This window comes from Lolium rigidum, chromosome 7 (genome assembly GCF_022539505.1).
Source record: "Lolium rigidum isolate FL_2022 chromosome 7, APGP_CSIRO_Lrig_0.1, whole genome shotgun sequence".
Classification (NCBI taxonomy): Eukaryota; Viridiplantae; Streptophyta; class Magnoliopsida; order Poales; family Poaceae; genus Lolium; species Lolium rigidum.
Window position 1 is genome coordinate 53,918,019 of NC_061514.1, and position 20,249 is coordinate 53,938,267.

At 39.3% G+C, this 20,249-nt stretch overlaps 1 protein-coding gene across 1 annotated transcript; it reads left to right on the plus strand.

Annotated features, from left to right (window-relative positions):
• Nucleotides 1-1,302: 1,302 nt before the first annotated feature.
• LOC124670913 (protein FORGETTER 1-like) lies at nt 1,303-19,502 on the plus strand. Its single transcript, XM_047207373.1, has 32 exons — nt 1,303-1,926; nt 2,150-2,215; nt 2,347-2,520; nt 2,609-2,739; nt 2,915-2,991; nt 4,638-4,819; nt 4,972-5,049; nt 5,798-5,930; nt 6,738-6,798; nt 6,996-7,077; nt 7,377-7,505; nt 7,733-7,876; nt 7,965-8,067; nt 8,617-8,745; nt 11,021-11,094; nt 11,564-11,733; nt 11,819-11,912; nt 12,680-12,777; nt 12,855-12,990; nt 13,081-13,187; nt 14,165-14,260; nt 14,338-14,425; nt 14,521-14,638; nt 14,841-14,952; nt 15,023-15,146; nt 15,220-15,297; nt 15,451-15,569; nt 17,024-17,077; nt 17,239-17,341; nt 17,976-18,104; nt 18,820-18,931; nt 19,115-19,502. Exons 1-32 carry the CDS (start codon nt 1,426-1,428, stop codon nt 19,144-19,146), a joined length of 3,834 nt encoding a protein of 1,277 aa, XP_047063329.1. The 5' UTR covers nt 1,303-1,425; the 3' UTR covers nt 19,147-19,502.
• Nucleotides 19,503-20,249: the final 747 nt, after the last annotated feature.

Genomic DNA, 20,249 nt, shown 5'->3' on the forward strand with positions numbered 1-20,249 from the left:
AATTCACATATTATCTTTGTCTGATATTTATTTTGTCACACTTTGGTTTGTTAGATGTTATGAAGCCATGCCATTCTTTCTTTCCTTTGAAGGATTTATTTGCGGACAAACAAGTCAAGATACTATTAATACTTTCTCGCAAAAAAATGCTATTAATATTTAAGTTCATTTTATCATAGTGCAATTCTAAAATATTCCTTCTTGTATAGTTGTGTTTTCTTATTTGCTTGTTCCGTCACTATGTCCTAGCTACTCCGAATAAGCAATACATGGGTCATAGTAATCTTTACAATGTGCAATACATGGTTCAGTGATGAAATTGATTTTTTACCTCGAAAATGGTTCGGGGGTCGAGATAGACTCAAGATCTTTGCAAGCCAAATACGAGTCAACTCTTCAATTAATTTCTAGCTTGAGTCAAACTGAGATTGCTGTAATATGAGTTGAATGGATAAAAGTTAAAATACTCTAAATTTGCGACACTAGGTGTCACAATAAATTAGAAACATTGGTCGGAAACCTTCCTCTCCAAAGTCAAACTTCACAATTATATCATTCCGATCTAGAAAACCATTGCAAATCCATAAGTATAATAGGAGCCAAAAGCCGAGTTTAGTCTATATTGCCAAACTCAACTCATATTTTACCTTTAGGCTAGCCATAGTGGTAGTATCATAGCTAGTATCATGCACGTTGGTCCCACAAAAATGCTGATGTGGCAGCTAATTAAGGAGGAGAGAGGAGATTAGAGTAACATAGGTAGATACTGTATCATAGCGCATGTCACGAGAAAAGTTAATGCCAAACAAATCTTGTGCACAAATTTGCATTGAGATTCTAAAAAGCAATAAATATAGCATGACTATGATACTACTTCATGATACTAACCACTATAGAGATAGTATCATACACAAGTATCATATGCATGATACTACTATATGATACTTACCACTATGATCAGCCTTAGTGGCGCACCGAACATTCTATATGAGGTGTTTCTATAGATGACTCGAGAATTCACCTATCCAAACTAAAACTTCACAAGTACTCCTTCCGTCGTCAAAATTTGAATGTATTTAAACACTATTTAGCACCTGGACACATCTAAATTTTAGCAAAGTTAAGGCAAGTTCGATAAGACAGAGGTACATCAGCCCAGTCTACAAAACCATCGCAAATCCGAAGCACATTCGAAAACAAAGACGAAAACAAAATTCAAACCCGACCCTTGGAATGTTCTATAGCCAGGCCAGTAGGCAGGCACAGAGTCGCAGACCCAGACCGACCAACCCACTCTGCTGCCGCTTCGGTTTCTCCCCCCTCCTCGGCTCCTCTTCCTCTTCGCTACCCAACGAAGGAGGACCGAAATCAGGCACAACACCCCCGTTCCCTCCTGTCCCCTCCAAACCCTCACCGCCGGCGCCGATGGCCGGCGGCTCCTCCTCCCCCTCGCCGCCCCCCGCGCCCCTACAGGTGCGCTGCGCTGGCTGCCGCGGCGTCCTCGCCGTCGCCACCGGCATGACCGAGTTCATCTGCCCCATGTGCCAGATGGCGCAGCGGCTGCCCCCGCAGCTCATGCCCAAGCCCTCCTCCTCCCCGCCCACTTCCTCAGCGCCCGCACTCCCCGCGCCGCCGCAGGCCCGGAGGCGGGCGTCGCAGACGTCGCAGGCGCAGGGGGTGGACCCCACGAAGATCCAGCTCACCTGCGTGCGCTGCCAGGCCGTACTCAACGTGCCCCACGGCCTAGCCAACTTCCGCTGCCCGCAGTGCGGCGTCGACCTTGCCGTCGACGTCTCCAAGCTCCACAACTTCCTTACCGCCACCACCACCACCAACGGCGCGCCCCTGGCCTCAGGGGCCACGCCTCCATCGTCTATTCCTGCTCCCGTGTTGCCCACCGCAGAAGTGCCCGAGGAGATCAATGAGGTAATGTTTGCAGCATTTGCTGTATATACTGATTCATCTAACATTATCCACTGTTCAAGTAGCGAGGCTGCTAAATAGTTTGTCTGGATTGATTGTGACATTTCTCACAAACCAGCCAGCTGCTCTGGTGTATTATCTTACTTGAGCATTAATGTCCGCTTCATTGGTGTATAATTGGGCTAGCAGCCATGCCCTTACTGTGTTTAATTTTTTCCAAACGCAGGTTGCAGTTGATGTTGAGCGCGAAGAAGATGAAGGTGGCACCGTCGGAGAAACTTTCACTGATTACGTAAGACCTCCATTTACTTTAACCGCTGAGTCCGTAAAATGCTTTCTAGTACTTCTTACAGTTATTATTATTATCTCTTTATCCAATTGCTTTATAATTTTCCGTATCTGCCCACATTTCCACTTCTCCAGAGGCCTCCCAAGCTATCTCTTGGTCTGCCTCATCCAGATCCAGTAGTGGAAACTTCTTCGCTGTCAGCCGTACAACCTCCTGAACCGACTTACGAGTTGAACATCATGGATGAATTGGACAAGACTAAGACGTTATCTTGCTTGCAAATTGAGACATTAGTTTATGCTTGTCAGGTCAGTTGGCATTCAATGATTCGTCTATTCATGGTTATCTGTCTTACTTATGGAACCTCATGTAAATCCTGATGATGTTGTATGACAGAGGCACCTTCATCATCTCCCTACTGGTGATAGGGCAGGTTTTTTTGTTGGTGATGGTGCTGGTGTTGGCAAGGGCCGAACAATTGCTGGATTAATCTGGGAAAATTGGCAGCAGGGAAGGCATAAGGCAGTGTAAGACTTCTGGCAAGGACCTCCCAGCCAGTTGCTGCTTTGCTAAACTTTTGAAATATAATTGTAGCCATTCTGTATTCTTCATTACTTACCATTAGCTAAATTTGTATAATTGTAGGGCATTCTGTATTCTTCATTACTTACCGTTAGCTAAATTTGTACTCGCGATTTCCAGGTGGGTATCTGTTGGTTCTGACTTGAAGTACGATGCACGGAGAGATTTAGACGACGTTGGTGCAAAATGTGTGCAAGGTATGAAACCTATTAAAATTGAGCGTTCTTTTAATCTCAAGTCAATGCCTCTTCATGACACATGGATGTAACAACACAATGCTTATCAAGAAATGCTAGCAGGGAGTGATCGAGTGTGAATGTTTCTCTTTATTTACAGATTGCAATAATTCGTAAATCATAGACTATTTCAATCTAGCAATAAATGCATCGTAATATGCCGTATATTTACTATATTTTGCTCTAAATTATTAATGAAGTTAACCAAACATGATATAGTCAATTTGTGTACTCTGTTGCAAGTAGTTGGCAGGAACTGGGAACCTAGCTTTGTAACTCTTGTGAGTCTTCTTCCTATTTCCTGTAACTATAGCAGTAGCATTTTAGTCCAGTCCACCCATTCTATGTCTGCTGCCTAGCTATGAATAGTTACTGATATCCAGCAATTTGGTCCTATGGTGACTTGACTCAACGATCTGCAAATCATTTGCGTACTTTTCTCTCTAAAAGATGCAATAAAGAGCCTAATTACAAGCCTAGGAATTGGTCAATATCCACAGTACACGAACAGCACACTCATGGCTCGAATGCCGTCATGGCAAAACAAGTTGCAGCCCTGTCGCACTGCATCCACAATCTTTCCTCTCTCTTGACGGCGTTTAGTGTCACTGCGTATCTGGATGCCGGCCATGGCATTCAAGACTTCCAGATGCATCAAGTGAAAAGCCAGACAAGTAATACAGTGCCCTTTTTTCCGTTGGCTGGGTGGGGTGGTTATGTGTATGTTTAAAATGTTTATGGGCTCGTTTGGTTTTAGCACCGGCAAGACCTAACAATCTTGGCGTGACCAACTTTTTTGGCAAAGGAACTGTCTGCCCGCTGTTTGCCTGCGAATTGGCGCGAAATACACTATCCCGGGGCAGACACTAGGCTGGGTTAGCCAATTGGTGTCCATCCAAACGAGCCGAAGAGTCACGGGCGTGCCAAGTTCTTTTGGCAGGGCCAGCTTTGGCATAGAACCAAACTAACCCTATATGTGTATGGATTTGGTATGTATATGAGCTTATTACATTCTAAATTTGAAATATTATGGTATAACTCTAAAATACGACGCCACAGTATGAAATTATGAATGGTATCTGTGGCACATTGAAAAACCACGAGAAAAGTTTAAGCAATAAACTGTAATGTGTAGCGACAATAGAAGTGCATGTGTTCCCTACATGTTTGTTTTCTTACACAGTGCACTATCTAAACATAATATTTTGTTTACAAACATACAATTAGGGTTGGGATATCTTGTGATCACAGAAATGTCCAGTAGGATCATTGTATGATCATATGCTATGTATTAGGATAATGAGAACCTCAGATAAAAGACGATGCATAACCTTTAAGTTGACTTGTACCAGAATATTGGTGCTGTCCTATTTATTTAGATAATTAAATGATTGAATACCAAGGGTATCAACCGGCACTGTACTCACATGACTTTATTTAGGAGTTCCATGAGACTTCTGGTTCTCACGCTTTACACCGTTCGAGAGAAATTCTCCACAAAATAGAAGTTATTTTCTTCCAACTGCTAGGTAGATTGTTTTGTGTACTCAGTTTGCATTTCATATTTATGGTTGATATTTCCAACTCTATATTTCATATTCATGCAGTGCATCCTTTGAATAAGCTACCATATTCTAAGCTAGACTCAAAGGCAATTGGGATCAAGAATGGGGTAATTTTTGTAACATACAGCAGCTTAATAGCATCATCTGAGCGAGGCCGTTCTCGTTTGCAGCAACTAGTCCAATGGTGTGGACATGAGTTTGATGGCCTTCTAGTGTTTGATGAGGTAATGTATGATTTAAAGATTTGGATTTGCAGCGAGAAGAAAGAACAAACAGAGCTGAACTTTCTGTCTTTTTTTGCTATTGCATAATGTTTGTTTTGTTGCCATGTTTGTATACCTGAGTGTACTGTGCTTACATCATATTTCCCTTGCAGTGCCACAAGGCCAAGAATCTGATTCCTGATGCAGGGAGCCAGCCCACTCGCACTGGTAAAGCAGTTCTTGAGATCCAGGTGTGTATACAGCTGGAATCATAATTTAACCAGAAAATAAGTCTTTATTGTTCACTGTGTTTGCAACCGTGCATTAATCTAATCTGTACATAGTGTATCTTTGGTACTCCCTCCGATCCATAATAAGTGTCGGGGTTTTAGTTCAAAGTATTTTTTAAAGAAAATTAGGGTCCATTTACGTTCAACAAGAGACAAATATTCCTCCTACTACCATGATCTGATGGGTTGTCAATATAAGAGTGTGCAACTTACATTAATTTGTTGCTGCATGCCAAGTTTGGACTTTTGCAGTATGAAAAAACAATATGATATACAGTTTTCAAGTGTGCACCTGAAACGCATATCATGCTATGCATTTTATATTGTAAGGTACTTCAGAATTAGACAACAACATTTTATTGGTAAGTTTGCACCCACAGTGCATATCTTGCTAAACATTTTTCTAGAGTAAGGTATTTTAGAACTAGAAAACAACATTTACTGTGTGTCATTCTTGTCTTATTTTAATAACTTAAAATTTTGTAGTGATAAACAAATTCCAAAGACACATATAATGCTGAAGGCATTATTCAGATTTTGATACTATCTCAACATTTTAACCTTTAGCTCAGTTCTACCATGATATTTGCTTCAATGATGCACATAAATTATGGTAATATTCGATATTGCTTCGTCATGTTTGAAATAATATATATTTGATATATATATGTTAAATTAATACTATGATATCACCAATATGACATCACAGGAAAAATTACCCGAGGCTCGTGTTGTGTACTGCTCAGCAACTGGTGCATCGGAACCAAGAAATTTGGGCTATATGGTTCGACTTGGACTCTGGGGCGATGGAACATCATTTCAGGATTTTCCTCAATTTTTAGGTTCAATGATTTATCCTTTTACTTTAATCTTTCATGTAATAGTTAGTTGAAAACAGATGCTTTAAGCTTTATAACAGAATAAGTAAATGTTCTCCTAACTAGATAGATTTGAGCGTGCAACACAATACAATGTTGCAAATGCGAGCTGTCCTTAAATATGTTTAGATTGCAACAGTAGAGTCATTTGTGCAAATAATGAATTGGTTGGAACCACATACATCTCATAAGGATCACTGGAAGTTTATGGAAACAGACTGCTAATATAGTTGTGGGACAGTTGAGATTGCATCAGTCGGATCACCTGACTTTACTGTGGAAAGGATGACTTGGTTGGTACCAGACACATCTCGTAAGGAACCAGCAGAAGTTTATGGAAACAGACTGTGCTAATATAGTGGTAGAAGACTGCCTATGGTTTATTGCTGCTCCGAGTATTCAAGATGCACCTTTAGTTAATTTAAACTACTCCCTCCGATTCATATTAATTGACTTCAATATGGATGTATCTAGACACATTTTAGTTCTAGATACATCCACATTAGAGTCAATTAATATGAACTGGAGGGAGTATCATTTCTGGAGTGCACCCGGTGCCGCATGTTTAGTTTTTGTGCAAGACACTGAGTATTTGTGTTTTGCGTTATGTTCAGCAGTTACTGTGTTTTTTTGGGGTTCTACGAGTCTTGTTAGTGAAGCATTGCATGCCATATATTACTTCTCTATGCTTTATTGGAAGCAACTGCTGTAAATTCCAGTAGAATCAACCAAATGTTTGTAGTCGTTCATACTTTATGGAAACATTTGCAGGCGCTCTTGAGAAAGGTGGTGTGGGTGCTCTTGAACTTGTTGCTATGGACATGAAAGCTAGGTTAGTGTTCTTTCCAGATCTCATGTACAATGACATGAAGAGTCCAGCTGAATGTGTACCAACTACCATGTGCCTTTGTGTTGTGTGAATGGGAAATTGACTACAATTCATCTGACCTTTTCTGTTCGAAGTATTGTCTGATGCTTGCTCTTTACAGAGTGATATATTGAGTGCTCCTTTCATTAAATGTCCTGCAGGGGTATGTATGTTTGTCGTACACTAAGCTATAAAGGTGCTGATTTTGATATTGTGGAGGCTCCTCTTGAAGAAAGAATGATGGTAAAATCACAAAATGTTGGCATTTTTTTTTCCCGTCTAGTAGCTTAATTTGTGGTGGCATGGTTACTTTGCACTTTATGTTTTTTTCACACTCGATGTTTCCTTATTCATTAAAGTGATACTCTTTGTAGTTTGTATCCTAATTTATTGTTTGTTTATTTGTGTTTGAGAAAAAAAAGTTTACTGGTGATATTTATGTGTTACAGTCAATTGATTTTGCGCAGCCTTTCTATCCGTGTCTTCACAAAAATTACTGTTACCTCATGATAAAGTTACACCATCTTGTATTGGCAATGCAGAATATGTATGGAAAGGCAGCCGAATTCTGGGCTGAGTTGCGGCTTGAGCTCTTATCAGCAGGTGAATTATCTGGAGAAGAGAAAGGCACTTCAAATCAAATATGGCGGTTATACTGGGCCAGCCATCAGGTGTTGCTTCCTTGCATCTTTTCTAGAAACTAACTTCTCAAATTTTATTGCCTTCTCCAATTCTGCATCCTTTACAGTTCCATGGCTGCACTGTTTTCGAACATCATATTGCCCTTCTTTTCAGCATAGCTTACAATATAGCATAAGGAGCATTGGTAGATAAGGATGCCTTCGAAAAAGTAGCTATACATGTTATTCATGTAAAATTGATGCCTTATATTTTGCAGCGTTTCTTCAGGCATATGTGCATGTCTGCGAAGGTGCCTGCTGTTGTGAAGTTGGCTAAGGAGGCCTTGGCTGAGAATAAATGTGTGGTGATTGGTCTCCAGAGCACCGGAGAGGCTCGAACAGAGGAAGCTGTCACAAAATACGTGCGTTAATGTCTCCTGCTAAACTCCCCCCCCCCCCCTCTCTCTCAACGTTGCTCCTTACAAATTGATTATTTCAACTTTGAATCAGGGTGTTGAAATGGAAGACTTTGTTTCTGGTCCTCGGGAGCTTCTTCTTAAGCTGGTAGAAGAAAATTACCCTTTACCCCCCAAACCTGATTCTTTTCAGCAAGGTTTGTGCTTGTTGTTCATTGTTTCAGCATTAATCTTAGCCATGTTTTACCAACTACGGCATCGTTTTCCTTGTTGCATGCAAAATTGTATGTGTAATGCATGAAATACTGTTACCGATAAATTAGTATTCAGCCTAGCGGTCTTTCATTTCTTGTTCAACTATACATTTCAAAATTTATTTCCATTGTCACGCATATTCACACAACAACCTAATATGTTTGAATGTAACCCTTTTCCATCTAGGGAATTCGTCCAGCGTTCCATTTAAGGGTATTTCATATTTCATGCTAGTGATCTTTCCTTTTCCTGTTCAACTATACATTTCAATTTTTTATCCATTATCACTCATAGTCACATAAACATGCTAATATTTTAGAATGTGACTCGTTTCCATCTAGGGAAATGGGCCAGCATCCCGTTAGGTGTATTTCATATTTCATTTTGCATCCTTCCTGAATTTTTTCATTTTGTTCGTCATCTTGTTTCAGGTATTTTTGTTCTTCTAGGTGTCTGCTTCTATGCTATCTGATGTAATTAATTTTTTGTAGGTGAAGAAAAACTTGCGGAGATCCAGCGTAAGCGGCATTCTGCACCAGACATATCTTTTAAAGGGCGATTTAGGAAAGTAGCAAAAATGGAAGATGTGAGCGATGATGATAGCGGCGACTATTCTCCATGTAAGTTTTTTGGGAGTCTCTTGATTATAGTTTCAGTTGCCAACCACTTAGCAAAACCTTATTGCTTTGTACGGTGGTGCTCCTGGGTGTGTCACTTTATGTGATAGCATCGCTGTGTTGAAAGATAAATTTAAATGTCAGCACTAATATGATTTTGACAGCCTTTCAATTTAATTTGTTCCAGTAATCCTGTATTGTGGTACTGGATACAGCTGTCTAATTACTTTCTGGGAATATCGTGGTAACTTTTGGAAATTACCAAATCAAGCAGATGATATCAGATACAACTGGTAGTGTACTCACTGGAAACAACATTACTGAAATCACCAAATATATATGTATAATCTATACTCACAGGTGATGAGCATATCACTTTTTGTATATTTAGGAAAGACACCACCTTTTGTATATATGTATGAAAGACACCACTTCTTATCAATGATTACGAGTCGACGAGTTGCTAGGGTACCGACTCATAGACTAGTCGCGTGACTAATCACGACTGGCCGCAACTAGTTGAGTTTTTGGGTGAAACGCAAGTAACGACTCATAGACTACTTGAGCGACTCTTAATCTTTGCTTCTTATACCTTCATCTATAATCTATATTTGCTCTTGTGTTGGCTGTATTCAAGATTAAGTTATTTGAGCTGAGCAACAAAAGAAAGTAAGTGACCAACATAAAATATCTTCTGTGGGGGAGGATTACTGGGTCAGACACTCCTATCATTGGAAGCAATGTATGAATGCTTACTCAGTCCTCAAGTTATGCATATATTTTTCAAATATCGGGAGTGATGGCTATGATACATACAAAATTACACATGTAAGATTGCTACAAGCAATTTTATAGCACTCTTTTCAAAGTGCAGCCTTTTTTTTTGAAAATGCAATCTGCTGCTGGAAAGTAAAACACCTAGAATGCAGTCACAATGAAAATATAACATCCTAAATATAAAGTGTACTCATTGACTCCCCAATAGTGTGAAAATGTCAAAATGCGATATCCTGCAATTCCAATAGAAAAATACCATTTGTGAAAAATTGAACGTACTTAATAAAAAGGGTGGATCCAAGCACAAGAATGCTACATTTTGAGAATAGAAGCACCAAGTGTGTCCCCTTGTTGCAATGAGTGACTACCAGGGTTGCTGCCTACTGTTGCTACCAGTTACACCAGGACCTTCACGTGCAGCGCCCTTTTACTCGACTACCTCTGTGCCACGTGCATTCATATGCAGCTGTGTGTACACTATATGCCTCAGCTGGTGTCCATCTCTATGTGGACCTTGAGGTGCAAATGAGTGGATATTGTTGGTGCCACAGAGAAGGCAGCGAAGGTGGGTCACAAAGAATGACGGTACACTGAGATATTGGGGTTGGAGGCGATTGGTGGTGGAAGGTGCAAAGCAATGGCACTGCAGAGCTTAGAATTTGGTCTTGCACAACTGTGCACAACTGCCGGTGATGGACGAGAGGTTGTGCAATGGGGTCCAGAGGGTGGGGTCTGGAACTGCGGATTGTGGGATCCCAGGGAGAAGACGATGGGGTAGGTGGAATGATGACAAGTTAATGTAAGGGGATCTTCTTAATATGTTTTAGTGTCTAAAAGCGTGTAGATATCAAAGCCACGCCAAATAAAGTTGTAAATTGTAAACTGTGATGTAGTGTGCTTAATATGCTCAGGCATGTTTCCAGAAATTTAAAATATAGCAACTTCAGTTAAATTTTTTAAATAGGAAAGTAATGAATGGAAGATCTGTGTGACACGATATGAATATAACAGTGGGAAATTGGATAAAAATATTAACAGTGAGGTATAGAAGTGTTATCTCTTGCCCTCTGCCTTTGTGATCTCTTTATCACTGATTAGGTAGACCAATTAGTGCTTTACAGGCAGACATGGAACAATCAATATGATTAGATGAGAATGAGTTCCCTAGATAACAGGAAAAGGACTACAAAGTATCCCCTGTCATATTTAGCAATAAGATGTGTAATGAATGTGCAGAAGGCTCCAGTCTGAACTTAAATACGCAACACATAATTACCCAATATAGCAAAATATCTCTTACATGCCCACTGCATGCCACACTAACTTTGTGCTGTAATAGTTGTGCAGGTTGCAACTATACTTGCTGAGACAGCTGCTTTTAGCAGTCACAACAAATGCTACACTATAGCATGATGTTTTAAAACACAAACCATTGCTAACATGCTGAGCTTGTTAATTTATGATCTCTTGATTGATTGTTAATCTACTTACAATGTTTCAGCTGAGTCGTCAGATCATGAATCGTCATCATCAGATGAAGAGTTCCACATGTGTCAAATCTGCAACTCAGAGGAGGTGACTTTTATCAGTTGCTATTTGCTACTTTCGTGTTAAACATACAGATCTGTATTATTGAACACCATTATTATTAAATCTATCACTTTTTTTTGTCCTTATTGATCTGTTTAAATTATATAGGATGTCACGCCATTTGCTAACTTACCTCGTGACCCTGGCTGTGTTTGTAATTTTCTTTTACACTGGTTCAGTACTATTTGCTAGATACATCCGAATCAGTGACAAATAATATGGAACATAGGGAGTATTTAATATTGTAATGAGTAAAACGTCTATGGTCATTGGTAACAATTGCAAAAGTTGATTAACACTGTAGAATGTTTGCAGGAGAATATCATGTCTGTCAAATAGTACAATTTTTTTGACTGTGAAACTGTAGGGGCTTCCCCTACGGTGTGTCAAAGAGTACATTCAGTTGAGTTTTGCATTGTTAAGCTTTTTATATAGATATTATTTTTATTTTCAGGAGAAGAGCCTGTTGCTCAATTGCTCTGGTTGCTCTCTACGTGTTCACCCTAGATGCTTGACACCACCTTGGACTGGTATGCTGACTGATGATTGGTCATGCTACTCATGTAAGAAGGCTGAAGGCCAGGAACAGGAACATGATGCTAATGTAGCTGATTTTTCAAAGAGGTATATGTGCATTTGATGAATCAGGGTCCTCATCAGTTTATGGTCATCTGCACAGTTTGTAAATACTTGTTTGTCTTATTGTCAGGTACGATACCGCAGTAGAGAGAAAGTTAAAGATTTTGGATGTGATACGTTCTTTGGATCTCCCTAATAATCCTCTGGATGATATCATTGATCAGGTAGTTTACACTATTTTTTAGATGTAATCATTGATTCGGTAGTTTCAACTTATTTATGCCTAATAGCCGTCTTGAATTTCTAAGATTCTATTGGAACTTGTAAGCATACTGACTGACATGAAAAGGAATGAATATGTTTAAGTTATAATCAACTACTCTTCACGAAGATTGTCATTCCCCACCCAGTTAGTGGTGGCCAGTGTGGCCCAAATGTAGTAATGATATGCTTTGTCCCACATAATGCTTGTGGATCCAAGCATAGCATTTTTGGATTCACTCTTTTGGATGAAGTGAGGTTGAATATCCAAAGTCTTAACAGGCTGCTACACATTTGTAAGCCCATGTCATATAGGGGACTGAGCTGTAGATATTTTAGCCCTTGGCGCACTGCAATATTCTCTTACACCTACCTTGTTATCCTCTAGTATGAACTCATGGAATATTATGACGAATCTTCATTTTGTCTCCTGCTTTTTGGTTGTCTTGGTATATGATTATTATGAGTGGTGGGCGCTAGGGTAATGGATGGTATCACAATAGTGCATTTCAGAGCAGAAGAAAGAGATGTTGGAGGTGCAAAACCATTCGCGCTTGAGTAAGCATTGCTGGAAGAGCTTCTTTGGTGGCATCTGCTTTTGGCTGAAGATGAAATCTTATATCTAGAACCTGAGATTAATATGATACGGATAACTTCTATAGATTTTAATTAAGCTCGTTCTTGGCTTTAGGTAGTAACATATTAAGCCATTTTATTTGGATTTTTGTAGCTAGGGGGGCCTGACAAGGTCGCAGAAATAACTGGACGACGTGGTATGCTAATAAGAGCTTCAGATGGGAAAGGCGTTGTTTATCAGGCCCGGAACGCGTGAGATAGCTTACTTATGGTATTGTCTTGCATTTTCTGGTTCAGTTATCCCATATGCGTATGTTTATTGCCTGCAGGAAAGAAGTCTCAATGGAGATGATCAATATGCATGAAAAGCAGCAGTTCATGGATGACAAAAAACTAATCGCAATTATATCTGAAGCGGGATCAGCTGGTGTTTCTCTACATGCCGACAGAAGGGCAAAAAACCAGGTTTGTTGTACCTCCATTTTTCCATCTGTTGCATCTACACCAATTATCCATTTGGAATGCTGCTAAAAAATGCTTGAACACACTTTGCAGAGAAGAAGAGTACACGTAACACTTGAACTCCCTTGGAGTGCAGACCGTGCAATACAGCAGTTTGGGAGAACCCATCGGTCTAACCAAACTTCTGCACCGCAATATAGGTCTTCTATCTGTTCATCTGTCCAGCTTGGGGCTTTCTTGTAGATGTAGCTTTTGAATTTGCACTGTTTTTTTCTGAAGTTGCAGTCTGCTATTTAGTGCAAACTATAACCAAAATGAAGATTATTTTATGCTATTGTCTGCTTCTGCATGAAGAGTTAGATCCAGACTGAAGTTCTTTCATTTAGTGAAATAAACACATGTGAAGCATACGTAGAACAATTATTGAATTGGCAATGTATATGTATAGGAACAGGATTTAGTGAAATAAACACATGTGAAGTTTTTTCATTTAGATCCAGACTGAAGTTCTTTCATTTAATGAAATAAACACATGAGAAGCATAGGTAGAACAATTATTGACTTGGCAATGTATATGAAATAAACACATGTGTATGGCAATGTATATCTGCTGATGGCCTGGAACCTGGAACACTTGGTGGCTTGCTAATGCATATGTATAGGAACAGGATTACTTCTATTTTTAAAATAAGTATAGGAATGAATATGAGCTTGTTTTGTACGCAGTATGTTCCAAGTTGCAAATTTACAAGGGTATATGTGTTTTCCAAAATGCTTAGGCAGGTTAAGGACTAGGTCTAATTGTTAAAATTAGGCAGGTTATAGTTACTGCATTACATGCCATATTTCCTGCCAGCTATCTAGAAGGCCTTCTAATGTTTTGAAGTGATTGTGGACTCGTTGTAGAGAAATCTAGTCAACACCAATTTATCTAGACTGGTTAGTTTCAGAGTTAGTAACTAGTGCTATGCACGATCATCCAACACTCATATGCTGAGGTAAACAAGCAACTGTTGGTTCAGTGGGTGTGGGATGCGCTCTGCTAATGATGGTCATTCTGGCTCAGTTCATGTTATGTTGAATTATTTTCTTTTACATTATATGTGTGATCTAGATGGTACTTAGGTAGATAAATTAGTTACATATCTTAATAACTAATTTGGAATGCCAATTGTAGGCTTCTTTTTACCAATCTTGGTGGTGAAAAGCGATTTGCATCAATTGTGGCAAAAAGGCTAGAGTCTCTTGGAGCTTTAACACAAGGAGATCGCAGGTTTTTTGCTGGTCTCAACTCTCAACCAACTTTGTAATGAACATCAACAATTCTGATCCTAGATTTAACTTCTGCAGGGCTGGACCTTCTCTGAGTGCTTTTAACTACGATAGCAATTACGGAAAGAAGGCACTAACCATGGTGTATAAGGGAATAATGGAGCAGGTTTGTATCATTACAGTTATTTTATTTTTCTACGATTTTTCCTTTATTTTTCATGCCTTGTACACCATTCTAAGAGTTGGTTTCAAGGTGACCAGGATTCTTTTCCAGTTGTTCCTCCAAGTTGTTCTGACAACCAGGCTAGCATCCAAGAATTCATTACTGAGGCAAAGATTGCTCTAGTATCAGTTGGAATTATAAGGGATTCCATAGTATGTAAGTTTATCTAAAGACTCGGTCCCTCGTTGACGTCATTACCATTTCATTGACGTCATGCAGTATTCCTACATTGAACCATAGTAACTCATCCAGCTTCAGAATGATCATAAACTGAAGTTGCACCTGGCAGTATTATCTCAAATTTATGTGTCCTATCTTGTGCCTAATGGAGAAAAAAGCTCACTAAATTTATTTACAGGCAATGGGAAAGATGCAGGGAAGCTTTCTGGTCGTATTGTTGATTCAGATATGCATGATGTTGCTCGTTTCCTTAACCGCCTTCTGGGATTAGCTCCGGACATCCAGAATAGGTGAGGCATAATGCACAATATTTGTATTTATGCATAATTGTTTGGTCATGCTAACACATTTTGTGAGCAGGTTGTTTGATCTTTTTACTAGTATACTTGATGTTGTCCTTCACAATGCTCGAAGAGAAGGACAGTTGGATTCTGGAATTGTTGATATCAAAGCTAAGAATGTTGAAATGAAAGAACCACCTAAGGTAATGCTTCTTGCTGATCATTTTTTGGGAGGTTCTACTGTCAATTCTAAATTAATATCAAGTCTTGGTGCAGACCGTTCATATTGATAGCTTGTCTGGCGCTTCAACAGTACTGTTTACTTTCACCATTGATAGGGGAGTTACTTGGGAGGTAAGAAGACACATTTGGAGACAACAATTTTTTTTGTTGATAACCATGTGGACATGATTGGTAGTTCTATTTGAGCGCAATAAACACTTACCGTACACTGCTATATTTATCATATGTGCGTGATTTCTTTCATGAACATGTTAACGCGTGAAGTCCGCAAAGGCAATGCTTGATGGGAGAGAGAATGATAGTGCTGGCTCTTCTAATGATGGGTTTTATGAGTCCAAAAGGGAATGGATGGGGCGAAGACACTTCACTCTAGCACTTGAAGGGTATGTTGTGTTGAATGATCAAGATATTTATTGTTTGGCTATTTATGTGAGATATAAGTTGGCATTATTAAGTAAATCCCCCTTCCATCAATGGGGAGAGGGAATGATAAAAGTTGGAACCGTTGCAAAGAGGTATAAATCTGATAATACCACACCCGTGAAGACTTGTAGGTCTGGAGGCCATACGTATGTTGCAACGATTGTACTAAGCAATATTGTCGATGTAGAATATTCAACGGAACGGCTGCCTAGAGATTCTCTTCCACAGACCCCACAATATGTGTGAGCTTTCAACATTGGGTACGCCCTTTTAGGATATTGAGTGGAAAGATTAAAATGAATTATGATCCTTTTAGTACTTGTTGGGTTTCAGGATTCTGCAGGGAAAATTGTACCATGCTAGTTTGGCATATTGCATAGAAAAATATACTCCCTCCAATTCATATTACTTCATTCCAATATAGATATATCTAGACACATTTTATTTGTAGATACATCCATTTTAGCATCAAGTAATATGGATCGGAGGCAGTAATAAAAAGACCGAGACCGTATTGTTTGGTTGGAAATAGTAACTAATTTTTTTATTTTAAAAGTTGTCAAAAGTCACTTATTCTCCTCAAACTATTAGAGAACTACACTTTTAAGAACTTAGTACCAAACCCAAAGTTTGTCTGTAAAACGTTGCAAAATGTTGGGTTTAGTCCCACGTCGGTTGTGGTAGGAGGCAGAGCACGACTTGCAAGGGTGTGAGGGTGGCCCTTCCTCTCAGTCTATTCTTTTAGGGGGAGAGGGTAATTGTGTTGCTATGTGGTTGGACCTGGATGGGCCTGTGGTGGCGCCTGGAACACAAACAACCACACTTCTATCTATTCCCTTGAGTGTGACGATGTGTACCCACTACATGGACACACTTACCCCCTCCTCCCACCCCCGGCGCTCACATTTTGCTTTGCTGGATTGAGATGCCATGATGAGCAACAAATGATTACCTGAGTGCTTGCATGATCTCATTGGACAAGCTGTCCCAGTGGCATCACAAGGCTATGAGGTGGCTCCTTCTCGTGATGTTTAACAAGTGTGGCATCCAGCGTGCCTGACCTGTCCATAGGCAAGCACACTGGCAACCCAATCCTCGCCATCACTACAGCGGCAGGAAAAGATGTATCGTTTGTTGGGCTGTTGCCAGTTATATTGCAATCCTTGAAAATACTTTTTGTGATTTAAGTTCTTAATGTTGTATTTGGTAGTTTCACAAGAAAGGTAATATTTCATAATTCACTTTTCAAGAGAGGAGATGCAATCACAATGGCAACAATGTGGGACTGGGATGAGATTTAGCGACATGCATATATGAGTGGTTTATTTAAATATATATACAATATTTAGTAGTTTTCCTTGCTTGCGAATTTTTTATGTTATACAAGTTTATGTTCTGATTGTTCACATACCAGCTCAACTGAAGGAACATACAAGATAGTTCGACCTGCTATTGGTGAAGCGTTAAGGTATTTTCTGTTCATTTTTGGCACAAACCTTTATACCATTTGTTTTAAATGCAAAAAGCTTCTTGATCACTATCTCTAGCTACTGGATGGCTACCTAGCAGATAGTGTCTCATGTGTAGGAACATAATTTGTATTTTGTTATTGACCCTCTACTTTTGCAGGGAGATGCCTTTAACTGAACTGAAAAGCAAGTACAGGAAGGTGTCATCAATAGACAAAGTTAGCAAAGGCTGGCAGGATGAATATGATGTTTCATCAAAACAGGTAATGTGGAAACAAAAAAAGAACTTTTTTGTGATGACAGTTAAACATGATGAGATTTATCTAGAAAATTCCTGGGTGAATGAGGATTGGACTTAGGATCTCACACTCATGCAGCCCTGCACGTCACTACCTGGCACCCATCCATGATCGAGTGTAATTTCGTGTGTTCACTCATTTCATTGAAATAGGGAAATTTTGGTTTGCAGAAATCAGAGAGAAATACAAGCTGGCAAGAGTCTTGATATATATAATTTGGCTAATAAATGAGCATACAATTAACGTTGACATAAATATTTCTGGAAATATTTTGTGGAAAGGTATTCACATCAGCAAAATGGAAAAGTTTAACCATCCTAATATGGGAACAGTCGCACGGAGCTGTTGTGCTTGGGAATGTTTTTTTATTTAATTATTTATGTATGGAGCAAAACCCTTTAAAAGATATTCAAGCTCCATGACTGACCTGCATGCAAATCCCTGGTGCCGCTGTGTATAGTGATCCACCGTGTTGCGTTCATTTCATTTTGGTTTCAGTTTATTTTCCATGTTCACCCTACCTACGGTGGATACGATTTTGTACTATTACCCTCTTTTATATGCATTACTTATCCAGCGCCTTTCTGCCTCATTTCAGTGTATGCATGGATCCAAATGCAAAGTTGGGAGCTATTGTACTGTAGGAAGAAGGCTGCAAGAGTTCAACATTTTGGGTGGTCTTATACTCCCAGTGTGGGGTACAATAGAAAAGGCCCTAGCTAAACAGGTTTGGCTCTGGCACTTGCAAGTCGTAGTGTTGCTAGTTATTTTTCGGAGTTGAATGGTACTATTCATGATTACGTGATTGGTGGTCCTTGGAATCTTGCTTAGCCTACTTAGCTGTCTTGTCCTATGATTTTCTAGTTGACATAGAATATTTGTATTGACCCAGTGAATGCATATACTAAGAAAAAACATTACGGTGTTGAAAGAACAAAGCTAAGTAGATTTTTTGCCTTATAAGGAGGCAAACAGTATAAGTGTAGTTATGACGAAGAGAACAATAGCAGCAGGGCTACACCAAGCACTTTAATGAAGCCACGTGAAATCTGGAGGTTAAAGGGGCAAGTTCCATGTTAACTAATGTCAGGAGCCTTATTTAGAGTTGAGATGACACATGAAGATATCTTTCCTAACGTGACAGGTTTATCTGAGTGGTAAACAACATTAGGGAGCCATATATGGATAGCATTGGATTTTTTAATCCGAAAAGATAGAAATGTCTTTTCTAGTTTTCTGTTTATGGATGGATGTCAATCGTTGGCCCTCAAGAGTTCAACCATATGTCTTGTCTAGCGGTAATAGTAGAAACCTGGAGTGTCCCTACAAAATGAATTTGCAGATTGATTTTGCTGCCGGTGTAATTTTATGCTTGAACCGGATAGCTGGGCCATTGAAGTGTTTGCTTAATGCACCTATGTTTTGTTGCTGAAATTGAACAGGTTTATCAAAATCACAAAAGGGTGCGTGTTGTCCGTTTAGAGACAACAAATGACAATCAGCGAATTGTTGGACTATTCATTCCGAATGCAGCAGTGGAGTCAGTATTAACAGGTTTGTTATTATTTCCCAATTTTTTTGTCATGTAATTCAATGGGGCAAAGAGGAATTTGATCGTTTTTCTGTAATACGGTATCTCCACTCAATGTTCTGTTAGATGTTGAAAGCTCTACATATGCACTCTTAGTCATTCACATCAATTCAAAGCAGTGACCTGTAAGTATTACTCTTATGCAGGCTTACAATGGGTCCAAGATGTTAAAGATTGACATGGAAATACTTGATTGCTGACATTCATATTGGCGGTGTTGATCACTTACTTGATGTTAGGCGCAGCAGCTATCAGAGGCTTGGCACATTTAATTTTGTTTCTAGGGTGTTGCCAAGCTAATTTGTCTAATTTATTGGAGTTCTCAGCAGCTAGTAAATACTAGCAACTTTTGTATGTAATATATACCGTGTACATCAGCGTCTTCTCCTGTTCACCGCTTGGTTTATATGTATTATATTGCTATGTAAAGCAACCAAAAGCTCAAGTACATCGGAAAGGAAAAAAAAAGGCACCTCATCAAGATGGTGACATGGTGTCCTGACAGCTCATGATAAGTTGTTCGAGCTTTGTGCACCACATTGTCTACCAAGGTTGGAGGCTGGAACGAACCAAGTGGGTGATCTATGATTTAGTTTGTCCAACATGTTTTGATTTACCTTGCATTTTGTTTCGGTAGATCATGATAATTTTATGTGGTCGATCTGCTTTGGCCCTTTTTACCCTTGATTTTGTGGTTGGGGCCTAGTTGAAAGTATATTTCATCTTTCCAATTTGTATTTTGTGTTGTGCACTCTACATGAGTAACGTTTGCATTTTTAAAAAAAACACGAATGATAGTCTAACGTTCATGCACGGGAGCCATCCAAATGTTCATGTTGGAAACATGAGATTCCCAAACAGCTATAAATCGGTGAATGGCACGAAAAGAATTCATTATATTTTTGGAGATGCAAAAAAGACAAATTTTTGACAGTACACTGCTAAAATATACGTACTATTGTACTACTATTTATAGTCAGAAATTTGTCTTTTTTGTATTTTCCAAAATACAAAGTATTTTTTAATGGAACTTTTTTGACTACACTCCTCGTGTCTAAATCTATCTACATATTTAATGCCATAATTTTTGAAAACATAAAAGAGCGAGGTTTTGAAATTTTTCAAAAATCCAAAAGTCCAAGGAGCACTTGTGCTCATGTGCACATGATACTTTCCGGGCAGAGAGACCCTATTTAAGTTTAGATGGATGGACGATCCGCCAACTTTTATTCTTGAGTTTCTCACAGACCATGTTTTGATGATCGATGAAGTTGTGTCTCC

Coding starts and splice junctions, on each gene's coding strand:
- LOC124670913 (XM_047207373.1), top strand. CDS start 1,426: ATGGCCGGCGGCTCCTCCTCCCCCTCGCCGCCCCCCGCGCCCCTACAG. Junction 7,877..7,964: donor AGGAAGCTGTCACAAAATAC/GTGCGTTAATGT, acceptor ACTTTGAATCAG/GGTGTTGAAATGGAAGACTT. Junction 8,746..11,020: donor TAGCGGCGACTATTCTCCAT/GTAAGTTTTTTG, acceptor ACAATGTTTCAG/CTGAGTCGTCAGATCATGAA.